At 39.2% G+C, this 23,436-nt stretch overlaps 1 protein-coding gene across 1 annotated transcript in view; it reads right to left on the bottom strand.

Moving 5' to 3' along the window:
• MED23 (mediator complex subunit 23) overlaps positions 1–23,436 on the bottom strand; it is a 37,186-nt gene that overhangs the window by 4,245 nt on the left and 9,505 nt on the right. The window contains exons 8-21 of the mRNA XM_048505492.1: positions 21,695–21,764; positions 20,644–20,756; positions 19,652–19,747; positions 19,046–19,063; positions 9,648–9,848; positions 8,493–8,636; positions 7,036–7,181; positions 5,453–5,698; positions 5,115–5,257; positions 4,217–4,391; positions 3,350–3,513; positions 2,336–2,460; positions 1,730–1,935; positions 76–256 (exon numbers count right to left, since the gene is read on the bottom strand). Coding sequence (XP_048361449.1) covers positions 76–256; positions 1,730–1,935; positions 2,336–2,460; positions 3,350–3,513; positions 4,217–4,391; positions 5,115–5,257; positions 5,453–5,698; positions 7,036–7,181; positions 8,493–8,636; positions 9,648–9,848; positions 19,046–19,063; positions 19,652–19,747; positions 20,644–20,756; positions 21,695–21,764 — 2,028 coding nt within the window. The remainder of the gene's footprint in view (positions 1–75; positions 257–1,729; positions 1,936–2,335; positions 2,461–3,349; positions 3,514–4,216; positions 4,392–5,114; positions 5,258–5,452; positions 5,699–7,035; positions 7,182–8,492; positions 8,637–9,647; positions 9,849–19,045; positions 19,064–19,651; positions 19,748–20,643; positions 20,757–21,694; positions 21,765–23,436) is intronic.

Raw genomic sequence — 23,436 nt, 5'->3', positions numbered from 1 at the left:
CAATGAATACAATCATAAAAGGATTACTACTTGTGGACTAACTTTACATGGAGTACATTTTATGGCATTTCTTACCAGACATAATATCAGCCGATCCAGTGTCACAATATTGTATTTCCATACCATGTCATTGAGAATCTCAATACATTTGTTGAGCTGCTGTCCTCCTGCTGATGTGGAAAATTCATAGACCAAGAAATCTGCGAATGTCCTAACATGAGCAACCAGAGCTCTGGCACCAATTCTTTCTAGCACCCTAAGAAACAGAACAGAACAAAAAAGTAAATTTAATAATAGAAACTAAAAACAGCTATTCAGTCTATGCTTCCAAGTAACAATCAAACAATATCTGAAGTTGCAGTACCTGACAGCATATAATACTTAAGAAAACGATCACATGCAAAAAATTATGAATCAAGATAGAGCTTGAAGAACATTCTCAGTGAAATGAGTAGCTATACGGACTCTTTGATGTTCTCTGAATTACTAGACAGGTCTAGTTCTGTGGTGCATTTTGCATTACTTTGCTGTGACAGTTCAGGTCTTGAAGTTTGGCTTTCAATAGCTGCCTAGCGGCTTTACTCCTGCTTAATCTTGTTCACAATACATGCTAGACCCCAGACACCCACTCCCCCACCGGGAGATGCCACAGTCTCTGTTTCGTCTTTGTGCAGGCAAAAGTCCTCATTGATATGCAGTGCTCCCGGACAGTGATGCGGAATACGGTCGTTCTGCTGGCTGCAATTTCCAGCTAAGGAAAAAAATTGGGCTGTACCTTTTGAGCCTGTTCTAGGTTGCGGCCGCTAAAATCAGGCTTGTAGCAACTGCATGTAGGTTGGGGTTGGCTGTCCCAGATCTGCCTGGGGGGTTGCTCAGGATTCCTCTAAGACCTTGAGGATACCCCGGGTTTTCCACCCATAGACCAACTTAAAGGGGGAGAATCTCAAGGACGCTTGGGGTGTTTCTCTGATGGCAAACAGAACTGGATCCACATACATGACAAGGAGAGGGGATAAGAGCACGCTTGGGTCCCATGGTATTTTTCCACTGTCTCACCTCACATGATCGACATGACAATTTTACATCTCAGTGAACTAAAGCCAGAAGAAATGTGCCAGGATGTGTTTTGCTATGTTTGTGGTCCCTTAGTGTCCTGTCCAAGAGTGATCGTGGCTATGATCTAGAACCTTCCGCCTATAGGGCTGGGGCACCAGCAACTGTTGCATCGGCCCCTCTCTCCCTTGTACCTTCCGGCACCACACCCTGCCCTCGACAAAAATATGAGGGAGCCATAACGCCTGTCTGTCATAAAGCTTGGCCTGGTTGTATGGTCATCCACTGGCCGAACTGGGTAAAATTCATCTTACCCTCCAGCATGGGACCGGGATCCCCTACCACCGGTAGAGAATCCTCTCTCCTGCTCTTCCTATCACTTTCTGTCGCCTCGTTGTGACCAGAGCATCGACCTGGCTTTACCCAGCCTAGGGGCCATGGTAAGCTTGGGAGGAGGCACACACCACTCAACCATGCATTCTGCACCACTCTGTGGTGCTGTGGCTCCCCTACTCCCTCTCCAGAAGGCTTTGCCTAGGAAAATTTAGTAAAAGGAAACAAAGCCTATGTAAACTTAATGATGCCTCCATGTGGAAGATACTCTGTACTAAGATGATTCAACTGATTTTACTGTCCCATGTACCATGAAATACAACTTAATCTTGAAAAGGCTTACCTGTAGCCAATTTGGTTAATGTGATCTGTCTCTAGCAACATTTTCCAGAGAAGACAGAGAAAGAGGGGAGGGGAACCCTGCATGGAAAAATGGGTGATTATGTCATTCTCATTGTTCATTGACTTCCACTTTCGATATTCCTCCTCCACATTCTTCTTCAGGTTGAAACGGCTCTCTTGAGGTACATTGTTTTGTTTGAAGAAAGCCTGAAATACAAACAGATCTGAGTGCAACACGAAGATTTTCATCTGAGGTTAGGTAAGTGTGGTGAGCCACTGACTCCAATTATTCCTCTAAAACTAGAAATGGAAAGCATTTAAGAGGCTGATTATACACTGTTCCTTTCAAAAGATTAGAAAAACCAGGTGTACCTTTAGGTTTTCTTTAAGTTTAGGGCTTATTTCTGTAAACATCATTACTAGGATTTGCATTCAGTAACCAGTGGATTTGGTTTAAACTCCCTAAATTTTAATTTCATTAAATTTTCTCTATTACTATCCAACTTCTTTCCCTGAAGTGAACTTTGCATCAATAGCTTCATTACCTTCTTTCATAACAACTTACTCTTGTGTATAAACATCAGTGAATTACATCTGTGAAAATTACCTGCAGTGGAGCTGGAAAACAGCTCAGGGTATGAGAAGCCCAGTTATGAGGGGTAAAGCTCATGATGGTCTGAAGTATATCTTTGCACCAAGTTCCCTGAATAGAATCTGATCCTGTGAAAAAATCTGAAAAAAGATATGTAAAAGTAACTGAATCTTAGTTATATGTAGCTTAAACATATAGAAGAAGAGGAAAGGTTGGTTTTATACCCGTTTTCTCTACCTTTAAGGAGTCTCAAAACTGCTTACAATCACCTTTCCTTCCCCTTCCCACAGCAAACACCTTTTGTGGTAGGTGAGACTGAGGTGGTTCTGAGAGAACAGTAACTAGCCCAAGGTCACCCAGAAGGCTTCAGGTGTGGGAGCGGGGAAAACAAACTGGTTCACCAGATTAGTGTCTGCCACTCATGTGGAGGAGTAGGGAATCAAACCTGGTTCTCCAGATTACAGTCTGCCACTCTTAACCACTATACCACACTGATGTATGCCATGTATTAGTAAAATGCCATTTACACATCCCATTGACACCATATAGATGAATATTATTTTGAGTATTCCACCAGTTTCCATTGTCTGAATTTAATTCTTTGTTTCCAGAAGTCTCAACATTCAGCTAAACTGAATCGAGAACACTTTACCCAAAGTCCTAAAAACCATATTCTAGTCACAATGTCCTTATGAAAAATTGAAATATATGGGAGAAAACACCTTGTTTATGTTTGACTACACTTAGAAGGATTTCTTACTTTGAAACATTAACTTGGGTAATTCATCTTGCTAAGTTTGAAGTGCCATGTAACTAACCACATTTGGAAGAAAAAAAATATGTTTGCTCTCCCTGAGTTATGTTATTACTTTCGTAATATAGGGAAATCATGATATAGAGAAAACATAATATAACTCAAGCATTTTAAAGCTCTCAGTACTGCATTAATCTGCTGCTCTCCCCTTTTATACCCTGAAGATAGCAAAATTATTTCTGCTTAATGTTTACAAAGCGGTGAAAGAGCATTACCTGTAACATGTGTTGCTCTTGCCAGAGTTAAAATAAGTGCCCTGTTGAGTTCCTCTGATTCTGCTGAAAGTACTGTTTTTGGCTCATTGAGGAAGCGGGTAAATTGTGGCTGGACCTCAGAGCTACCCAACGCTGTGATCAGTCTCAGAGCTGTACTTTCAACGCTGTAAAGAGAAAGTAGGGGCTTCATTACTCAAAATGTGTTTGTTTTGATACATGTAGGTAAAAGACTAGCATTTTGGAGTCATTGTGCTTCAAATAAGATTTCATTGTTATGGCTTATTTCTCTTTATTTCACATTTCTCTTTATTTAAATTATTGTTTCCCCCCCCCCCCAACTGAAAAAAAATGAAAGGCATATTTAAATCTGTCCTAAGAGAGCAAGAGAGTTTATTTCAATCCAGCCAAAACCTCAAAACTACACTCAACTGACTACTGATAGTCTGAGCATTCAATCATAAACAGAGAAACACTCTTTTTAGTCTACTGAAGTCAATGGGCATAGAAGGGTATAACTCTGTTTCAGACTGTGTCGTATAACAATTCAAAATATTTATTTCCTTACTCCTTTCTATACCCAGTCTGCTAAAACTGCTTTCATGCATTGGCAGAATACACTGTCTAGAAAGTATGGGTCTGAATGAAAGAAATCCAAGTTGAAATTCACCGCTTTAAATCCTAACGGGCAGGTCCTATCACATGCTAGGCGGCTTGAAGCTTTTAAGTTTCAGATCACTATCACAATCAATTGGCCCGTCTAAGAGATGTTTTGGCCTTTTAATCTAGGTGCTGTTTCATTCTTGTTTTTCTCCTGATGTATGCAGTGCCATTCAAACAAAAATGGCAATTTGCAGAGATATGACTCACCACAGATGAAGCTGATTCTGGTTGGTCTGAGGAACTGCAGCAACAGAATGAAGATTACTGAGCAATTGGACCCTGTAATGAGGTTGGATGTGGTGCATGCGATAGCTGAACATCTCCAACAAAGTATGCAAGATTCCCCAAGCATGAGACTTAAACACTGTGGGTAGAAGCTGACCTAAGAAGAATACAGGGATGTCAACTGTTTTCTAATGACAGCATTTGAGCAAAAGTTATCATTTTTACAAGGACGAAGATTTTCCTGTACTTTACAGACTGGCGAATTTTACTTCGCACTACACTATTCACAATATATGGCATGTAGTAAAATCTTATCAAAGAACATTGCAGTCCATTCAATAAATAGTTTATTATCATGCAATTAAGCTGAACTCATTAGTAACATAAGTGTCCTGCACAGGAGCAGGAAATGAGATTCAGTTTAAAGGTCAGCTCCAACAAGCCATCATAAACATGCAGTTTCCAGTGTCTGCAGTTGTCAGCAGAGTGAACTCTGAACTGGAAAATTAGTTAGTTCAAGTCAGAACACAGATACAGTCATGTGGATAGGGAAGTCACTAAACCTCACCTTGTCCCCACTATCTGATGAAGACAAGAAGGCAAATGAAGTCACTCGGCTGATCACAGGAAAGACAAAGTAGTAGTAAGAGGATACAGGTTATGGAGGCTTTTGGGGAAGGGAAGGAGGACAGAATGGGAAAATGAGATGCCCACTGCATGTTCTTGTGGGTTCTCTGCTTGCAATTTTATATTATGCATTCTCCAAAGTGTATACATGAGAAGCATTTTTTCTTTGCATGTGCAAGTTAGTGCTCTACCAAAACATGCTCATTTGTAGCTTCCAGTTCACAACAGAAATCAAATAAGCAAATGTTCTTACTGATAAAACCTTTGATGCCCAAGGATTCTATTTCCATATAAACCAGCAGACGGCTGTATGTTTCCACAAGGGCTGGAGCCAAGGCCAAACTAGATTTTGCATGAGCCAGTTTGATTACTCTGGTAGCTATGCTGTGAATAAGGCTGGAAGAAAAAAAATCATTTTATTATCAAAACCTTAACTCTGAAGCTAAAACAAAGTTAATATTATTTCATATAGGTCTCTACTAAAACAAATTGCAGCTTTGATTGTGTGAGCCGCCTACAGACTTGGTATAAGGTGGGGTATAAATATTTTTAAATAAATAAATAGCTCTGCTGTAGCTAACCCTACTGTACCTCATCTTGGCATGGACTGTAAGCGAATCCAAGAGATTCATTGGCAAGGGTGTGATGGATCCTGAAGCCATGCAGTTGGTTCCTGGGAGAGAGATCCTCATATTGCCATTCCCATAAATTGTTTCTACTAGAGCACCCATGGGTAGCGTGAAGCATTCTGAATTGGTGGAATAAGCATTGCACAACAAGGCGATCTTGTAGTCATTCATCTGCAAACTCTTATTCCTTAGACTCTGTTGCAAAAATCTGCACACCCAAAGAAAGGAAGAAAAATGATATCAGCATGGAGTTACAGCTGGATGATCAAACAATGCACTGATTTTGAAGAAGTCTCCTTGTGTACAGTTATTAAGAGTGAAATGCAATGTTGGCTTATACTTAAATGGCATGTAAAGACAAATGGTGCGCAAAGCCCTTTTATCCTGCTACATGCCTACTTAGATCCACCACTTTTCTGGTGACATATTCAGTAGCTATTTTTTGCACTTCTTCGCTGCTTCTTTTCATTGTGGTTACTTCTCAGAATGCATTTGTAGCTTGCAGTCTTGATCAGCAAGGCAGCAAAAATCTTCACAGGATAAGAATTACAAAAACTCTGCAATCCATCCAGTAAATCCATTATCAATCAAAGCTCATGTTGCCTGGTTGCTTTTGGTCAGCTGCAATAAATGCCAGGGACATGGATAATGCAGCATAGGGCAAGGCAAGCCAGACACCCACTGTTTGCTCCATTTCCTAAAAAGTATTCTGAAACAAAACAGCTCTTTCATGCCACATTCCCCAAATTGGTTCTTGTTCAGAAAAGGGGCAGCCAGGGGTGGGGGGCAGAGCTTGGGAAGACACACACAATCATATCCAGGTTATGTACTTATTTATTCAGTTCCCCCTGGATATGAAGTACAAGTGTTCTTAATGGGCAGAAAGGAATGACTGATTATATGTGGGTTGTGAACTGCTTTTGACTGTAACAATGTAGACCAATTTCTATGTTGGCAAACAGACTAAAAGCATACTATTAAATAGCTTTCTGGCAGTTTTTTTTGCCTCTTAAAACTACCCTGAAGTTTCAGTCCTGCATGATGAGAAGCTATCACTACGTGGGTGGGGACATGTAGAGAAAGTCAGGGCTGTGTCCTGAACCATTAAATACTGAATGCTACTGTTTCTGTATGCAAGAGAGACACTACGAATAAACAAACAGGGATTGCTGCATTTGGATCTCAATTTACAGCTCAGAATGCCAGTTTCATATCGATCACACAAACCAGTTTGTTTGGCAGCTGACATTATGATATAGTTTAATCATCATGATGTCGGAATGCTTCTTGTATTTTAAGCCATCTTCCACAGTGGGATTTAATTTCTTTCAGGAAGGAGCAGACTTTCAGGGTTGGCAATGCAGCAGCCAGAGCAAAGGGGGAAATGACACAATGGATACTGGGGATACTGTTTGTAGCACAGCTACCATATTTCCTCATCCTACTTTTGTAGATAGTTGGGACAGAACACTACATTCTCTTGTGCTTTCCACTAAACATTTGAGGGATTTCACCCAGGAGTGGGGTGTCAGAAATAGCACTTACTCATGGTGAAGCTTGAGAGAATGAGGGATAGGTATCTGAAGCTTGGAATTGTCACTGTGAGCCTTTCTGTTCAGATGTATCCAGATACAGGTCATTGCAAATGCATGTGTTGACTGGGGTTTGTTAATGTCAGGCACTGGAATACACTGAGGAAAGAAGAATTATGAGGTCACATTCTACAAGCACACAGCTAAAATTATTGATCAAATATTTGGAATTGTTCTGAGACTGTACATTTGTGCAGGTAACTGTTCTTGTAAATTAGCAGGCCTGTGCTCTCAGCCTCTGGATTCACAATATTTTCCAATGATTAATCTTCAACCACCCTCCACAGGAATCAAAAATCCAAGGCAAATCTGCATAAGAAGTAAACCAGGATTGGCATGCCTTGTGTTAAAACTAGACTCCTTTTTTGGCAAAATCTTTTCTGAACTATCCAAATTGATGTTCCTTCAATCCAAGAAGAAGGAGTCTTTGAAAATGAACACACCAAGATCAGTTAACAGAACTTGTTCATCAGTAATCGAAACTCCAGCTGCACTAGTTCCAGTGAGAAAGGAAGACTATAAATAATGTAAATAAATATGACCTGAAACACACTCCATCCATCAATCTTTCTGGAGATCATTCTTGAATTGAGTCAACAGCAAATGCTCCCCCCAGCCTCTTCTGTCTAAAATCTTGTCCTAATAACATTGTCCTGTCTTTACTTTATTTCTTCTTTCATACGTACTGAAAATAATTTTACAATTAGCTAACGTGCTCAGGTTTTGGATTCATTATAAATGTCACTGAAATTAAACTTTACCCTCTTTTCATTCTCATATTTCTGTCAGGTGTTTCTATCTGGATGTATCAGTATAACTTCAGGTTTCATAAGAACAAGACAAAACTACTTTCCTTTCAATTAATCATTACCTTACTATTCAGAGTTCTACTCCACAGTATGATAATGCTAATTTTCTCTATGGTTCATTCCTTGCTCCAATTTAAATTTTTAATCCTCCGTGTGTTCTATATTTTATGTTAGCTCATTTGGTTTCTCTTTAGGCTCCAAATTAGGATCTTCTCTTTTATTAATTTTATTACACTGAGATTTTATTGCTGTTTTAGTTTTTACAGAAATTTACAGATAATTCCTTTTTCTATCAAACATTTGATATTTTGTTCTTGTTCTTCTTTCCTTGAAATGGTCTTCTGATCTTTTCTTATAAAAAATATCCCAGAACTATTTTAATCTTTTTCTTCTCTTTAGTCTTCATTACACAAATTATACAAGATGCAAAATTCTTGCTCTAACCTTTTTCTTTACCAGTCCTTTTAGCTCCTGCCTACCTGAAGAACTGATTAACCTCTTAAAGCAAGGTCTTGTATAGATTAATTTACCACCTGAATACAGTTTTAGATGAACTGTACTTAGTGAATAATAGTAATCATGTTTCACAGAAAAGACTCACTTCCTTCTCAGGGTATAGCAGGTCAAAGAGCTTCATAACAGGGAGAAAGTCAGCCAATGCATTTTTCTGTATGCTGCCAGAGATGAATTGCAACAGTACCCACATCAAATGGTCTCTGCCTTTGATTAGTCCTCGTCCTGCCAACTGTAAAAGACACATTAAACAGCAGGCCCACATTCCAAAGGAAAAAAATCACTGCACATTCATCTATTCAAAATTTTTAAAAACTCTACACTCATTCCTGGTAAATTAAAATGTTTTTGACTCCCATTAGACATTAAAGTATTAGCATTTCCCTAATGTAAGTACAATTGTTTGAGACATGAAAAAAATGACTATCACGAGTTGGCCAACAAAAGTTAGTAACTGAAACACAGAAATTTGGAATGTGTTTCCTTCCTTTAAAATATGGAGCAAAAAACCCACAGAGTTAAAAAGTCAACTGGAAAGAAAGGTCACTGTCAAATGTTGGCTGTAAAAGCAGGACAGAACAGGGCAGCTCCCTGAAAAGAGAACTACACAGTCTTGTGTCACAACATATCTATATATTCAATTAAATCCACAGATTGGGGCGGACTGACCCAAGCAGGGTTTTTTTTTTCAAAATTGGAGTACTCCCCAAGTTTACAGAAAAATCTGAAATTGAAAACCACCACCACCAGGGGTTTAAATCTTTTTTTAAAAAAAGCATCTGCGCTGAGGTGGTCATTTCATACCAATAGCTGCTGCCTCTGTCCCTCACTAGCATAATGGCTGCACACCCCAGGCCCAACCAGGGTGAAGGATGGCTCTGGGCTTGGGAACTCTGGGAGAGGATGGAGGTGGCTGCTCTAAGCCTGGGTGCACTGTCTTCATCCCCTACAGACCTGGATGGGCCACAGCAGCTATTTCTGTCCTTCACAGCTTCACACCCTGGGCCTGGCTGGGCCTGTGAGGGGGAGGCAGTATGACAAGACCTGCTGAGAGGACTGAGGAGACCACTGAAGTTGGATTTATATATATAAACAATTAAAAAGATGCATTTATTCACAGATTGGTTTTAAAGGAACAAACGAGTTGCACTGGTCTCCAGGTAGACACAGTGGAAATCTGGATGAGGCATTAAAATTAAAACTGGTTTTGACTTCAGAGAGTAGTTAGTGGCATGTAATCTACCTTTTGATGGAGAGACAGGACCATGTGAGGAAAGCTTGCAAACTGAAAAAGTACAAAGAAGATAAGCTGGCTGGAAAGGTGCTGCCATAACAACTGGCTTGTTCCCCCATCGTCAAACTTCTCCTCAGTCTCTGAACGTTCCATGGCATATACCACAAGATCCACCAACTGGTCTTCCAGCACAGGGCATCGCTGTTTGTGCTGCAAAACAGAAGTCAGATACAGTATTCCAAAGACTAGCGAGTGTCTTACTTATGTTCATTTCAGTATCGTTTCTTTGTCAGAAGCTTGGAAAGCATGAAATGAAGTCTAAACATAAAGGTTTACAAGGTAAGCTAAGGCATTAAGACTGTCTTATGTTACAGTGTGTATATATATATATTTAATTTCATATCCTTCATGCGCAGACACAACTGTGACAAATTATCATACTTAAGCGAACATTGTAACCAAATCTCGTTATTCATGGAATTAATGTGTCTGCAGAGACTGCATTTTAGAAGGTTGGCATCCCTAATGTTGAAAGACTTATTTATCTATGGATTTTGATTTCACAAATGATTTTGAAATTAATGGGCATCAGGTGAACCATCTCCAGATGTTTTGGTTGCTCAGGTACAAAAAAGAATCATTTGGGAACCCTGACACCCACTTCTGTACTACAGCTCATCAGTTAATACATCATTTTGGGTTGCATGTTTCTCACTTAGGAAAATGGTGGCTACATTCATCTATCTAGACTATGCAATGTGTGTAATTCCACTGCATTTTGGAATAGTTCATGTCTGTACAGTATAAAGCTTAGAAGCAAGCAGCAGAAAGTTATGCTAATTCCTAAGTACTCTAAGCATTGGAGACATCTGAGCCATTTCTGAATATGCTTTTAAAGAAAGAAGTTTCAGAATTTTCCATGGTGTATCTGTAACATAACACAGTCTTAATAGAAAGAAAAAGTATTATTTTCAAAAGACAAACACAGAAAAGGAACTGAGCTGCTCAGAACCTAATCATGAAAATGCTATGTCCCTTTCTAGAGGCAAAAAAGGGAATTAAGTGGTTTTTTTTTTAAAAAGCAAAATTTGCCAAATATGATTTTACTATATCAAGAGCTCCTCTGACCAAATAGCAGGCCAACTAAAAATTCCCTTTGAATTAAAAAAAAGGAAAAAGATTGCAGAAAGGAGATACATATTCTAACCTCAACCAACATGGGTTGCTTTTTGCCATGAAAAAGGGATTCTGTTTCTAAATTAACAATACAAGAATGCAAGAATGACAAAATTCTGGACAAACTCTAAGAACAGCACTCCTTTCACATGCTCTTTGCCAGCTGAAAACTGCCAAAAGCTATAGATCTAGCTGTGCTTTTTTGAAGCATGCTTAAAACAGAAGACTTCTAACCAAAAGGAAAGCATTAGTTGCTTTTGACCCTCTCTGTCAAAAATACAATGCCATTATCACAGATCAACCACATTACAGATTTACAAAGAGCAATATTAACACCACCAGTTGAGAATACTTTTTTTCCAAATGCAACTAATTATGAAGCAGAGCAGAATGCAACAGACAACACTACAAACTATTTCATGATCCAGCATGCAAATCTACTGTGTACAGGGCTTGAAATTCACTATAATTTGATAGGCAGAGGGCAACTCTTCAAGTCTTTAACAATGTAAATCTATATCAGTTTTAAATCAAGTTATATAAAAGGCCAGTAAATATAAATATCAAAGAGATGGGATTTCTAATGGAAAACAAAATTAAACTTGTTCTTAAAATTTTAACAGTTATGGACTATAAAAGATCTTTCTGGCTTCTGGAACACTCTAGCCTGACCAGGAAATTGAAACAAGCGAAGGGAAATTTAGGAAGGAGCAGGCCCAATTCTATAGAAGTTCTATAGGACAAAGTAGAAAGAGGGTTAAATAGCAAGACTGGTAAAACAACTCACTATGATTACTGAGCTCCACCCCCCCTCCACCTGAAATAGGTTCATTCTTATCTGAGGCTGGGATCATGTATTATGCCAAGCATCAAAGCTGGGTTCACATATTGTGCCCACTGCAGTGATACTTCCTATAAAATTAAGTGAATTATTCCAGGTTGGACTTTGGGAGCACACTGTACTGGTAGCAGCCCACCCACCCACCAGCACACACTTTGGGTTGCCCAACATCCACACATGTATAATATGCCTTCTGGATCAGAACACTTGCCCCATCTTTTGCAGTTATGCACATTTGAAAAGGTTTGAAAAAGTAGGCTGTAGGTGAATGGTTTCTAAAGTGACTTTCAATACAATTCTAAGCAGTCCTACTCAGAATCCCAGTGGAGGTTAACACTAAGGAAAGTGTTCTTAGGACTGCATTGTAAATCAACAAAGTGACCAAAATAGCAAGTTTAAAAACCTATATGTATAGAAAATTGAAAAAAGTTTTCACAAGGCTGTTTAATTTCACCCAAGCAGCATCTAGTAATTTTGTATAGCACTAATCCGTCAAGAGAAAGCTAATCACCACATATTTAATTCTATACATCAGTTCTTGTGCAGCTATGAAGGACAAAATCCACAAACAACTGTAGCATTTATACAACTGCCTTGCAAGGGTCTGGGTCTGCTTACCTATACTGCACAACAGCAGCTGTAACAGACCACGGAAAAAAAATGTGACCTGAGCAATCCATGATCCGCAGGACCAATACTAACCTACAACGAGTTGCATAAGTACTACCCATCAAAAACAAAATCTACCAGGGAGACCTTTACCATATACTACAGAAAAAAGACATGCAAAACATAACAAAAAGAAACCAGTGGACTGACATTGTGTAGTGAGAGAGAGAAATTCACCATCTCATGATAACTGTATCAATCAGTGAAGGTTTTTGCTAGCAATTGAGATAGCTTTACTATTTCTATGTTTGGCTGCCAGAACAAACATATGATTATGGTAGAAACCATCACAGAAAGTAATAAGAAAGACCAAGCAGAACTAGCAGTTGACAAAGGGATGCCTACGGTTGCAAGTGTGCTACAATTCAACAAGTGTGCAGAAAAACCAAAAAAAAAAAAGGAATGGTGGGTGCAGAACTCAGTTTCCATTTATAATTTCTACCAGTTAGGTATGCTTGAGAGCATCTGACCAATGGCTGCTAAACCTCAGAAACTATAGATGTGACTGAATAAGATTTTCAGTTATGATGTATGACTTGTGTTTGACTCCAGATCAGCCTTTCCATGTGCCCAAGGACTTCTAACTGCAGAGAACAACTTTCTCTCACACACATCCCACTGCAACTCCAAATTCCCCCACTGGCAAAAGTGAGAAAGTCAAGCCAACGTCTGCACTTTCCTGTGACTAGCAAGTCCAGAATCAATGCTACAAAATGGAAAAATACATATTCAATTATGAAAGCCAAAATAAACCTGCTCACAGAATCCAGCATTTCTGTTCACAGAATCTGGAATCTGCTTAGAGCTTGAAGTACAAATAACCCTGGCCAGTTCTCTTTCACTACCAATGGAGACTCATGCTATGGATTTCTTAGTCGGTGCTTCTGTAGTTAACTGAGTAAGAGGGGTTTAACAACATATCACTGCTGCTTCTGGAAAAAAATGCAGCACCTGTGGCCTGGCCAACACTAAAATATAATTCTATTTCAAAATATTAATAAATAGGCAAAACTGAAGACATTTTTTGCCATTGTTCAGAGAGTGCTCCATTGATGACCATTTTATTCCCATTGTCACCAGCTATCAGAATAGGTAGTTTACATATGCTCATGCAAAATCTTTTTTTCATAAAAGTTTCTATCTAACCAATCTTCCTCCTACCACCAGCTTTTACAACAGTTGGTTTAGGGTATGTCAGGTCATTGTTCCGCAAACAAAATTTTCAGTCCTGGTTTGATATGTTTAAAATAAGCAGCATTGCATGTCACATACTGGAGATTACATGTTGTCCCTGTGGTTAGGTAAAATCCGATTGAATATCTAAAATTAGAGACTGGATTAAGGTGTATTGGAGAGATGTTCCTTTGGAAGGGGAGCTATTATGTTAGATGAAGGTGCCAGTTTGGGTCCTTTTGTAATTTTTCTGCAAATTTGCATGTTCATGCTCATATCAGCAGAAGAGAATGGGAAGTTCAGTGATGATGGGGGCAGAGGATTCCTTGAACAGTAGCTACTGGGCAGAAGCAGTAGTAGAACTTGACACTGACAGAGCATTTACCATAGACAGTGGCAGTGACATTTCAACTAACTCTGGTTAGCACTGCGCAGAAGAAGGCAATAGTAAATCACTCCTAATCATCTCATATCTTCAAAACCCTACAATGAAACAATCTAAAACGAGAAAGATAGTGCTGGAAGATAGAATTGGTGAAGCTGTCAGACAGGGATATATTTAATCTCCCTATCTGTTCAATCTATATGAAGATCATATAAGGAACAGTCCCGGGGTGTACGTCGGCGTCATTTACCTCGACGCATCTCCGCAGCATGGCCGTGCAGAAATGGCCTATCTTAAGGACTCGACTTCTAATATGGACAATGAAGCAATTGGAAGAAAGGAACCAACTTTCATAGCAGATAGGACAGGGAAGTAGTCATTACTGTGAGCTGAATGCAGATACCAATTTAGGAAAATGTGAAAAGTTTCCTAAAAAGCAATTTTTCTAAGATACCAAGAGAGGAAAAAGAAGATAGCAAGAAAAATATGGAGAAAGGATGAATGGTAGAATATTATGAAGGGGGACACTGTTTCTAAAGTGCATAAATAATGTGTCTACTAGTCAAATGTGTCTCTAATCACAATCTACTCAAAACAAAATCAGGATATACATATCCCTAAGCAAATGCAAAGTCAACCACAAACATCAGGTAAAAAAGAGGCATGCCCCAGTGGCAGACTTGTACAATCCTGGCCTACTACCATGCATAGGATTTGAATGTCTTCAAAGGGATTATATTTTTAAAGTTTGTTTCCCCTAAATTATTTGATTGCACATTTTATTTGTGATTGCACATATTCAATTAGTGCATGGGAGCTATAACTAGTTGTTGCAAAGGAAAGCTATGGTTTAAAGTAGCTGGACAACAAATTTCTGAACAGATTAACCTACATTCAAACCAATTCATGTCATTTGAATATTGATTCACGGCATCAGCTTTGAATTCCCACCAACATCACGCACAACCCTCTCATGCTTTTTCATGACGAATGAACAGAAATTCCACAGACTGTTGTTGTTATGGCAGCACACCTACAATTCATAGTTTGTCAGCATTTCCATTAAAAACCATTAATTTCAAAGTTTTGTTACTTGGCCATAAAAGTTTGCTCAGGGTTGAAACAGTAACCATGGGCAGCATTATAACAAAACCAGAAAATGTGTTACAATTATTTGAAATTAATATTATCTAGGATAGTGGTTCTCAACCTTCCTAATGAGGCGACCCTTTAATACAGTTCCTCATGTTGTGGTGACCCCCAACCCTAACATTTATCCATTTTACAGATGGACAACACTGATGCAGAGAGTCTTAGGCGACCCCTGTGAAAGGGTCATTAGACCCCCAAAGGGGTCACGACCCACAGGTCGAGAACCGCTGATCTAGGATATGGTGCAATTATGTATCAGTTATTTATACCTGTCAATGGTTTGAGAATAATGAACGTGAAAAGGCTCTTAGTTACAGAAGGACGTAAGATGAGGTTTAATAGTTCACTAGTGTTTTATTGGTTTATGATAACAACTGTTACAACAGAATGAATGGTAGTCATATATCTTTATATACTCAGTAATAACACATTATGTGAAGACAATTTGACAGAACTGATTGACAAAACAATATTACTAGATTGACAGAACAATATTAAATGCGTCAGTTAAATTTAACATTTAAAATCTTTAATGGTCCAGCATATCTGTAAAACTGCCTCTTCCGAAATGTCCCCCAGAGAGCTTTATGATTCCTCAATAATAACCTGCTGGTGGTCCCTGGCCCAAAAAGTATCTGGCTATTCTCCAGCCTGGTGCAATGCTCTGTCAAATGATACCAGGGTCCTGCAGGACTTATCTCAATTCCACAAGGCCTGCAAGACAGAGCTATTCTGCCACGTCTATAGTTGAGGGCAGCAATGGGAATTCTTTCCCTCCCCCTTTTATTAAATGGGGAGGGGAGGGAGAATGGTAAGTTGTTTCATTCTTGGTTAAGTTTTAGCGCCATCTATATATTGTTTTTAGTTCATCAATCATATATTTTATATTTACATTTTATGTAATTGTATTATATACCTATGTTGTGAGCCACTCTGAGCCCGCTTTGGCAAGAGAGCGCAGGCAATTAAATCAAATAAATAAATAATAATTTTCTCCAACAAAATATTTATCCTTATTTCATAGACAATAATAGTTTGGGAGGTTCAAACTAAGGCCCTTTCCGCACGGACGGGAAAGAGCGCCCCAGGGACGCTAAAAACAGTGTCCCTGGGGAGGGGTTCACACAGCCGCTGCCGCTGCATTGCAGCAGCGCAGGCCTCACAACCCCTGAGCAGCGCTGCTTCCGAACCTCGCTCCCCCAGCGAGATTTTTCGGAAACAGCGTCTTCCAACCACTGCCATGCGAACGGCAGCGGCTGAAAGGCGCCATTTCCCCCGCACTGTCTCCGAACGCCTACCTCGTCTCCTGGCTTCCAGCTCGTCGCAGAGGCCAGGGGACACGCCCCCCTGGCCTGCGACTCCAGAGCCATCGCTCCGGGATGCGGGGCTGTGTCCCCTGGCCTCTGCGACGAGCACAGCTCAGGAGATTAAAATAAACGATTAAGCGGCTTGGCGTGGCTGGCATATTAAGGCACAATGCCACCGCCTGCCGCCCTCCCTGGACCATCCATGCGAACGGTCCCAGGGGTGTGTGTCAGCAATGTTTATGCCGACGCACCCCCGGACTGTTGCGGTGTGGAAAGGGCCTAAATGTGAAGCAGCAGGCTAAAGTATGTTTTAAAAGAAGGACACCAAGTTGTACCTAGCCAGCTTTTTCACATTCTCTCACCCAATTCTCATCCATATTAAAGCCCACTCATACACATAGCTATTCCCAGCACACTCTTGTATGGTGGTCAAAGTGAATCCCTTCTTTCTATTTCAACAGCAGAAAAGTTGGCTGTATTTATTTTAACCCAACATTTTGTTAAAAACCCCATATAGAACTTGCATTCCTTGATAAAGTATATATTAATCTTCCATTCTTTGTAAGTTTGGTATGGTCCTTCCATATGTTTCAACCAGAGAGAAGAGAGGAAACTTGCTGCATGGGGAATTACTTGCATTTTAGGAAAAGTGGCTTTCTAATTTGGATGTGCTTTGCAGAATTTTTTAAAAATAACTGCAACTACTGTGTTGCACCGTGGAAATCTACACATCTAATAGCAACATGGGGGTTCCATCTGCAGATATGTACATTCCGTGATGGACCCCAAGGGAAGAAGTGAGATTTTTCTGTATACTTGGTGGACCTCCCCCTGGCCCCCCAAGGCTGCTGAAAAATCTTAACTCTGTAATAATAAGGAGTGGTGGTTTAGTAAATCTCGAAATGTAATGCTACTGCAGTGACAGAGGGGAAGAGGATGGGGAAAGTAGTGATGAAAACAACACTACCGAGTAATTCCTCCTTCCTCATCCTACCTCCAGCACTGCTTCTATCTACAGTCTGGTGGGTTAGAAGCTCGCAGAGAAATTATGATAGCCAAGCTACAGGCTACAGAGGCTGGAGTGAGGAGCCTTCACAATGCTCTGTTGTTGCTGGTTTAGCAGCCCTTTTAAAACTTTCCCACCACCTTCTAAAGTCAAACTTTGGAGAGAAGCAGAATGGGAGGTGGGATGGTTTCCTCAATCCCACGTACCCATGTCTGATGTTCCCCCACAGTCTGGACAGTTAAAAACCAGGATAAAGTTTTAAAAAGACAACCAAGACAACAATTACAGAACCCTGCAAATAGGAGAGAAAGATCCTTCTCACTCCAGCCTCTGGAGCTGGCAGCTCAGCTGTTCCTTTAAAAATTCTCCAGTGGCTTCTACCCTACCGGACTGTGAAGAGAAGCCAGCACCGGAGGTGAAGGGGGAGGATTCTTCAAGGGAAGAAATAGTAGACTGACAGAGAAGAGAAGGGGCAGACTGATGGAAAAGGGAAGAAGAGTTTTGAAGAGACCAAGGTAGGTTTGAAAAATGGCAAATGGGAGGGAATGGGGGTAGGAAGAAGGAAGAAAAAAGGAGGTGGGAATGCACTCCTTCCACAAGTTTCTACTGGGTCCCCACTCATTATTCCTATTTATCAGATGAGATAAGAAGCTTTTCAGACACACCAGAGGAATTTCTAGCTTGCAAACATTTGAATCCAGCCATTCCTGTCTGAGGTCCAATTCATATTTGAAGGACACATTTTTTGCTATACACATACCAGTTTTTGCAGCACTAAACAATATAAAGTGTGAAAGGGAGATACTGACTTGCAAACTCTGGCAGATATTCATTGAACGTGTGATACACAATTTCTCATCATACTCTATGACAGCAAATGTACTATTCATCTGAGCTTGTTTCAAGTTTCACTCATATTGTAGTATGAAACTTATAATTTTTTTACTTTCAAACTAGAAAATGGAGTACTACTTTATCATCTCTTTGCAAAGGAAGCATGTGTAAAGTTTTTTAAATTGTGGAAATATAGAAATAAGTGGGGGTTTTAATGTGTAAACCAAAGTTTCAGCATCAAGCAAATGTTATGGTCAAGGTACAAATTCCTGAAATGAGTTTTTAATAAATGAAAACACTGACACAACCTTCACTATAGTATTGCAAACATCAACGCTATTGTATTTTGTTTAAATATCACCCAAGACTAAAACAGGCCAATAATTAATTATAGAAACATACAAATGAGGATACCAAATTAGTTGAAAATTTAATTTTTCCTTTTTTTTCCTTTCAGCCCATCTAAAGTTACTTGAAAGGGAGTGGGAGGCTAAGAATTATTATTCCTAATCACAAGTTTATAATAAATCTTAAGCATACTAAGATTCGGTGGAAAAACTCATTTTCATACAAACAAATGATTTCAGGCAAAAAACTTACATAATCTGAACAAAAACTATGGCAAGTTGGCAGGTCAGGCAATCAATGGATAACTCGAAGCCAATTATTGAACTGATAACGTATTTCAATTGAGAAGCATTCTTATAACCTCAGATTTTAACAGGAAGTTGACCTTATCTTAGCATGTGATGGTCCCACCAATTTCAAGCCCTGGCCAGACGTGTATTCTCGAACTGGAATCAGTGGCTACTAAGCAGCCAGCGTATCGTTAGTCACAATACAACAGTAAGGTTGTGAACATACCTGAGCAATGTTCAAGGTCTAGAGCATTGGAGGATGGGCAGGACAAGACAGGACAGAACAAAAATAAAGGAAGAAAAAAAAGAAAAGACAAAACAGTGACTATGAGGCCAGCCTCAAGTTACCCCAAGTCAGACCAGGCCCTCCCAAGTAATAAGGGAAAAAATTAAAAATTAAAAATCACTTATTAAATAAATCATTACCACTTAAAGTAATGAAAACACACCAAAGCATTTAACACAGAAGTTCTAAAAACCACTGAGCTAAGAAGTTCATCTGCCTCCCCCTCCTTCCACAAAAAAGAAAAATCTATATCTATCATTGTTAATATCTGTCTAGGGTACCTTTGAGGCTGGCCTTATAGAGAAAAAAAGCAATGCCAAAGTATCATTCTTTTCTTTTCAAAAAATCTCTGTCTCAATTTAGACATCGTTATTGGAATAGGTATAGGATAGCAAAATTGTGCCCAATTAACCTACACTGAGGGGGAAAAAATCATGATCTGATCCTCAACTGTTTTGCTTAATTAGCTACAGCAAAGAAAAAGAGAAAAGAAAAAGTGCAGATTCTAAGCAAACCTAAGAACAGCATTGTTGCACAGTACAGTACCTGTTTGTTTAGACCTAGCATGTTGCAGACCATATCTCTGGAATAGGGTTGCTCCAGTACATACCGCAACAAAGCCGTTTGGGGCTCAAACAGATCCTTGAAAACAAAACAAACAAAGCAAACAAACACCAGCATATTTACGCAAAGCTAATCTTATTTTAAAAAGAGAAATCAAGAGTCACTGGCCAGGGCATCAAGACACATGTTAAGTTGGCAACGTGTGAGTTTTGCTTTATGCTTTACTCCCTTCTTTGGGAATCAGAGTTAGCAATTTAGCGCTAAATATTACCTTACCTCTGACCATCACCATGATATTCCACACAAATAGAACTATAGTAAAACGTTATCATACAACAGTATGAATGGCAGCATTTCAAAACTGAAGATACAGAAATTTTCACAAAAGCCGCAACTCATTTGACAAGTTCAGGAATTCCTCACCTGCTTCATTTTACCAGTTGTTCACAATCTTTTTTTTTTCTTGTTACCTCAAGGCAGCAAGGCTAAATGATCAGAGATAACTTACCTCTCCCTGCTTCTTATTGTATCATATGGTGCTAAAGTCTATCTCTTTGTTTAGCTATCCATGTGTATTTTGTTCACATGTCCCCTCCCCTGGATCCTTCTCAGAGATGCATGATGACTTGGGGAGAAGAACTAACTGCTGATTCTACAGAAATATATAGTTCTGAATGAAAAGGCCACCTTCAGAAACTTGTTTTGCCTCTAGGGCATTAGCCACTTCCTTCAGATATGTAGCCTCCTTTGGCAAAGTTCTCCTGTGGCACCAACACAAGCATCAATGAAGGTAGGTTCACTGACAACATCACCAGCCACGTATGCAATTTCTTTCTCCAGAAGGACCTGAGCAAATTAACGCTGGAGGTGTTTTCCTAAGGTGTCTCTGAAAACAATGGAGTAGATATATCTAGGAGGAAAAAATCATGGACTCTGCTATATAAGGCTTTCAGAATTATCACATGCTCATATACCTTATCATATGGCAAAAGACCTCGCAGAGGGAACCGGAGAGTTGTAGGATCCAGCTTCCAGGAATTGCAAATTGCACCAGAATTATTTACCACAGGAAGTAGACTGCATCTCCCTACACATATTGAACACCAAAAGAAAAAAAAGTGATTCACAAACTAATAGCTATCACATAACCTCTCATATAGCTTGCATCAAATATTACCAGCCATCAGAATGACTTGAGCAACACATATGAAATTTCAGCTTTCTAGCTACTTTAAAACTTATTTGTAAGTCTTCTTGTCATTTTGTATGTATAAAAGAAAGGCTAATTCAAAGAGCTGATATTATCCAGATATGTGACCTTTACTACAAACAACAGCCTTGGCTAATACAGCTGTAATGCATGCACAGGCACTAAGACACAGACATGCAGCCTTAATAACTTAGTTTTCATAAAAACTAATGGACAGTAGAGCTGACCACTGAAGCCCTAATAGGCCCAAAGGCCGACAGAATTCTAAGTGGAGTTAAGTGCATCCTGCTTTCTTCAAATCCTTGCAAGAAGAGAAAAAGAGGTCTTACTCAACAAGATATAGATGAAGCAACTTTGCCAGCATTGCCACCTAGCATAATGTCATGACTTGGAATACTGTTTTGTTGTCATGCGTATTATGCCCAGACCTAGGTTATTTTGAGTGATAAATTACTGAAGTTCAAGAATAGGTTGTAAAACTATTTGATTAACAGGTACAATGCTTATAGTCACATTGTCCCCTAGATGATGTTGAACTGGATTTGTAAATTGCCAGCACTGTATAGTAATTAAGAACCGTGGACTCTAATCTGAAGAACAGGGTTCAATTCTCCACTCCTCCACAAGAAGCCTGCTGGGTGACCCTGGGCCAGTCACAGTCCTCTCAGAACTCTCCCACCCCATGCGGAAGCAGACAATGGCAAACCACTTCTGAATGTCTCTTGCCTTGAAGACCCTATGGGGTAGCTGTAAATCAGCTGTGACTTGATGGCACTTTCCACCACTAAAATACATTAAATTAACACAGTTCTTACCACAGATGGAATTTATTCTTGCTGTGGGTCTGAAGGAATCCACAAAATCTGACAATAGACAACCTAACAACTGTAAAAATAGTAGAAATTAATTTCTAGTTCTATAAAAGATACAACTTGAGCAAATTACCTGATAGTTATTTTCATTATGAAGTTCAATTAGTACTACAAGGTTAATCCAAAAAGTAGTAATCTTGGTCTGCAATTAAGTTTTACCAAGAAGTAGACTTTAATTAGGAAAACAGGGACCCAACAATTGACGATGCTGACAGGTCTTGGTTCCTTCTCCCTAGCAGATCTTTCTGACTGTGGAAAAGTGATTCCCGGGTCTTATGACCAACATGGACTAATATCCGGATGACACAGAAACCTGCACTGAAGAGGAGGAAGGGGGAAAAACTGTTCCTCTTACCTCTTCCACAAGCAGAAGAGGTAAGATCATCAAAACTTCCACAGATCATCAAAACTGACCACCCACTTATTTGCTGCCATACAATCCAAAACACAAGTAGAAGGACCCCTCCTATCAAGTATGAATTGCAACAGACTCTAGTTCACCTTACATCATATACCTTAAATGCTCTCCTCTAAACACAAAGAGGGGCAACACAATCAAGATTATGGAGAATTCCAAATATCTGTTTTAGAAATCTTAACTTCCTCTGTATTTCTGCAATTCGAAGTATATCTAACTGCTTGATCTCAATTAGGGTAGCTTTATCGAGAAGGTTTTTTGCTGTTCTTTCAACATTTGTAGTCTATCCAATATTTCTTGGTTTGCTCCATTCTTTTCTTTTGCAGCTATACCTACTAGATTCCCTCTCATGTAGGCTCTACATGTAGATTTCTCAAATCATTGCAACAGGGATATTAGCTGTAATATTAATTAAAACATTCTTTTAAATCCTTCCTACATTTCTTTACTATTTCTGCCTGAAGGAAATAATCCTAGAAGACATCTGGCACACTATTTAAGGAAAGAAGCTGAAAACAGAACAATCACAGGAATTATGCATGTAGGAAAGGAAATATGGCAACAGTTTGCTCTTTTTCGTAATTATACAGAAAAGATTTTTCAACAGAAGACAGAATAGAAGTGTATATAAAAGGAATACATACTGAAAAATTCACATCAGAACTGACAAAGGCAACTACAAGAAATATCATAAGCCATAAAGAAACAGAAAAAAGACAAAGCACTGGGTCCAGATGGACTTAAAGCAATGTATTATAAATGCTTGGAAAAGAATGTAATACTATCTCTGGAAAAAGTCATGAATGAAATATGGAAAGAGAAAGTACTGTCATCACTGTGGCAAGAAACTCACATATTGATTCACAAGGATGGTAATATAATTGCCATAATCTTATACACCCTTGCTATACTTTTTTAAATTCCAGTAACAGTTGAAAGAATAAGAAATGAATAGCAAGATTAATCTATGAAGATCAGACAGGCTTTGTACTGAAAAGATATATAAAGGATAATATCTAAATATTTGGAAATAAACTTGACTGGAGGAAATGAAACATCATTTAAAGATGAAGATAACAAGAAGATAAGCAAACTAAAAATGTCATGGTTAGGAAGAATTTTCACTGTAAAAATGAATATGTTGCCAAAACTAATTTCATATTTCAAATGGTACCAATTCAGATACAAGAAAAAACTACAGGAATGGCAAAGTCAGACAAACAGGTTTATATAGAACAGCAAAAAACCAAGAATCAGATCCAAAGTT

This window comes from Sphaerodactylus townsendi, linkage group LG01 (assembly GCF_021028975.2).
Source record: "Sphaerodactylus townsendi isolate TG3544 linkage group LG01, MPM_Stown_v2.3, whole genome shotgun sequence".
Taxonomy (NCBI): domain Eukaryota; kingdom Metazoa; phylum Chordata; class Lepidosauria; order Squamata; family Sphaerodactylidae; genus Sphaerodactylus; species Sphaerodactylus townsendi.
This window is presented reverse-complemented; position numbering and strand designations above follow the sequence as displayed.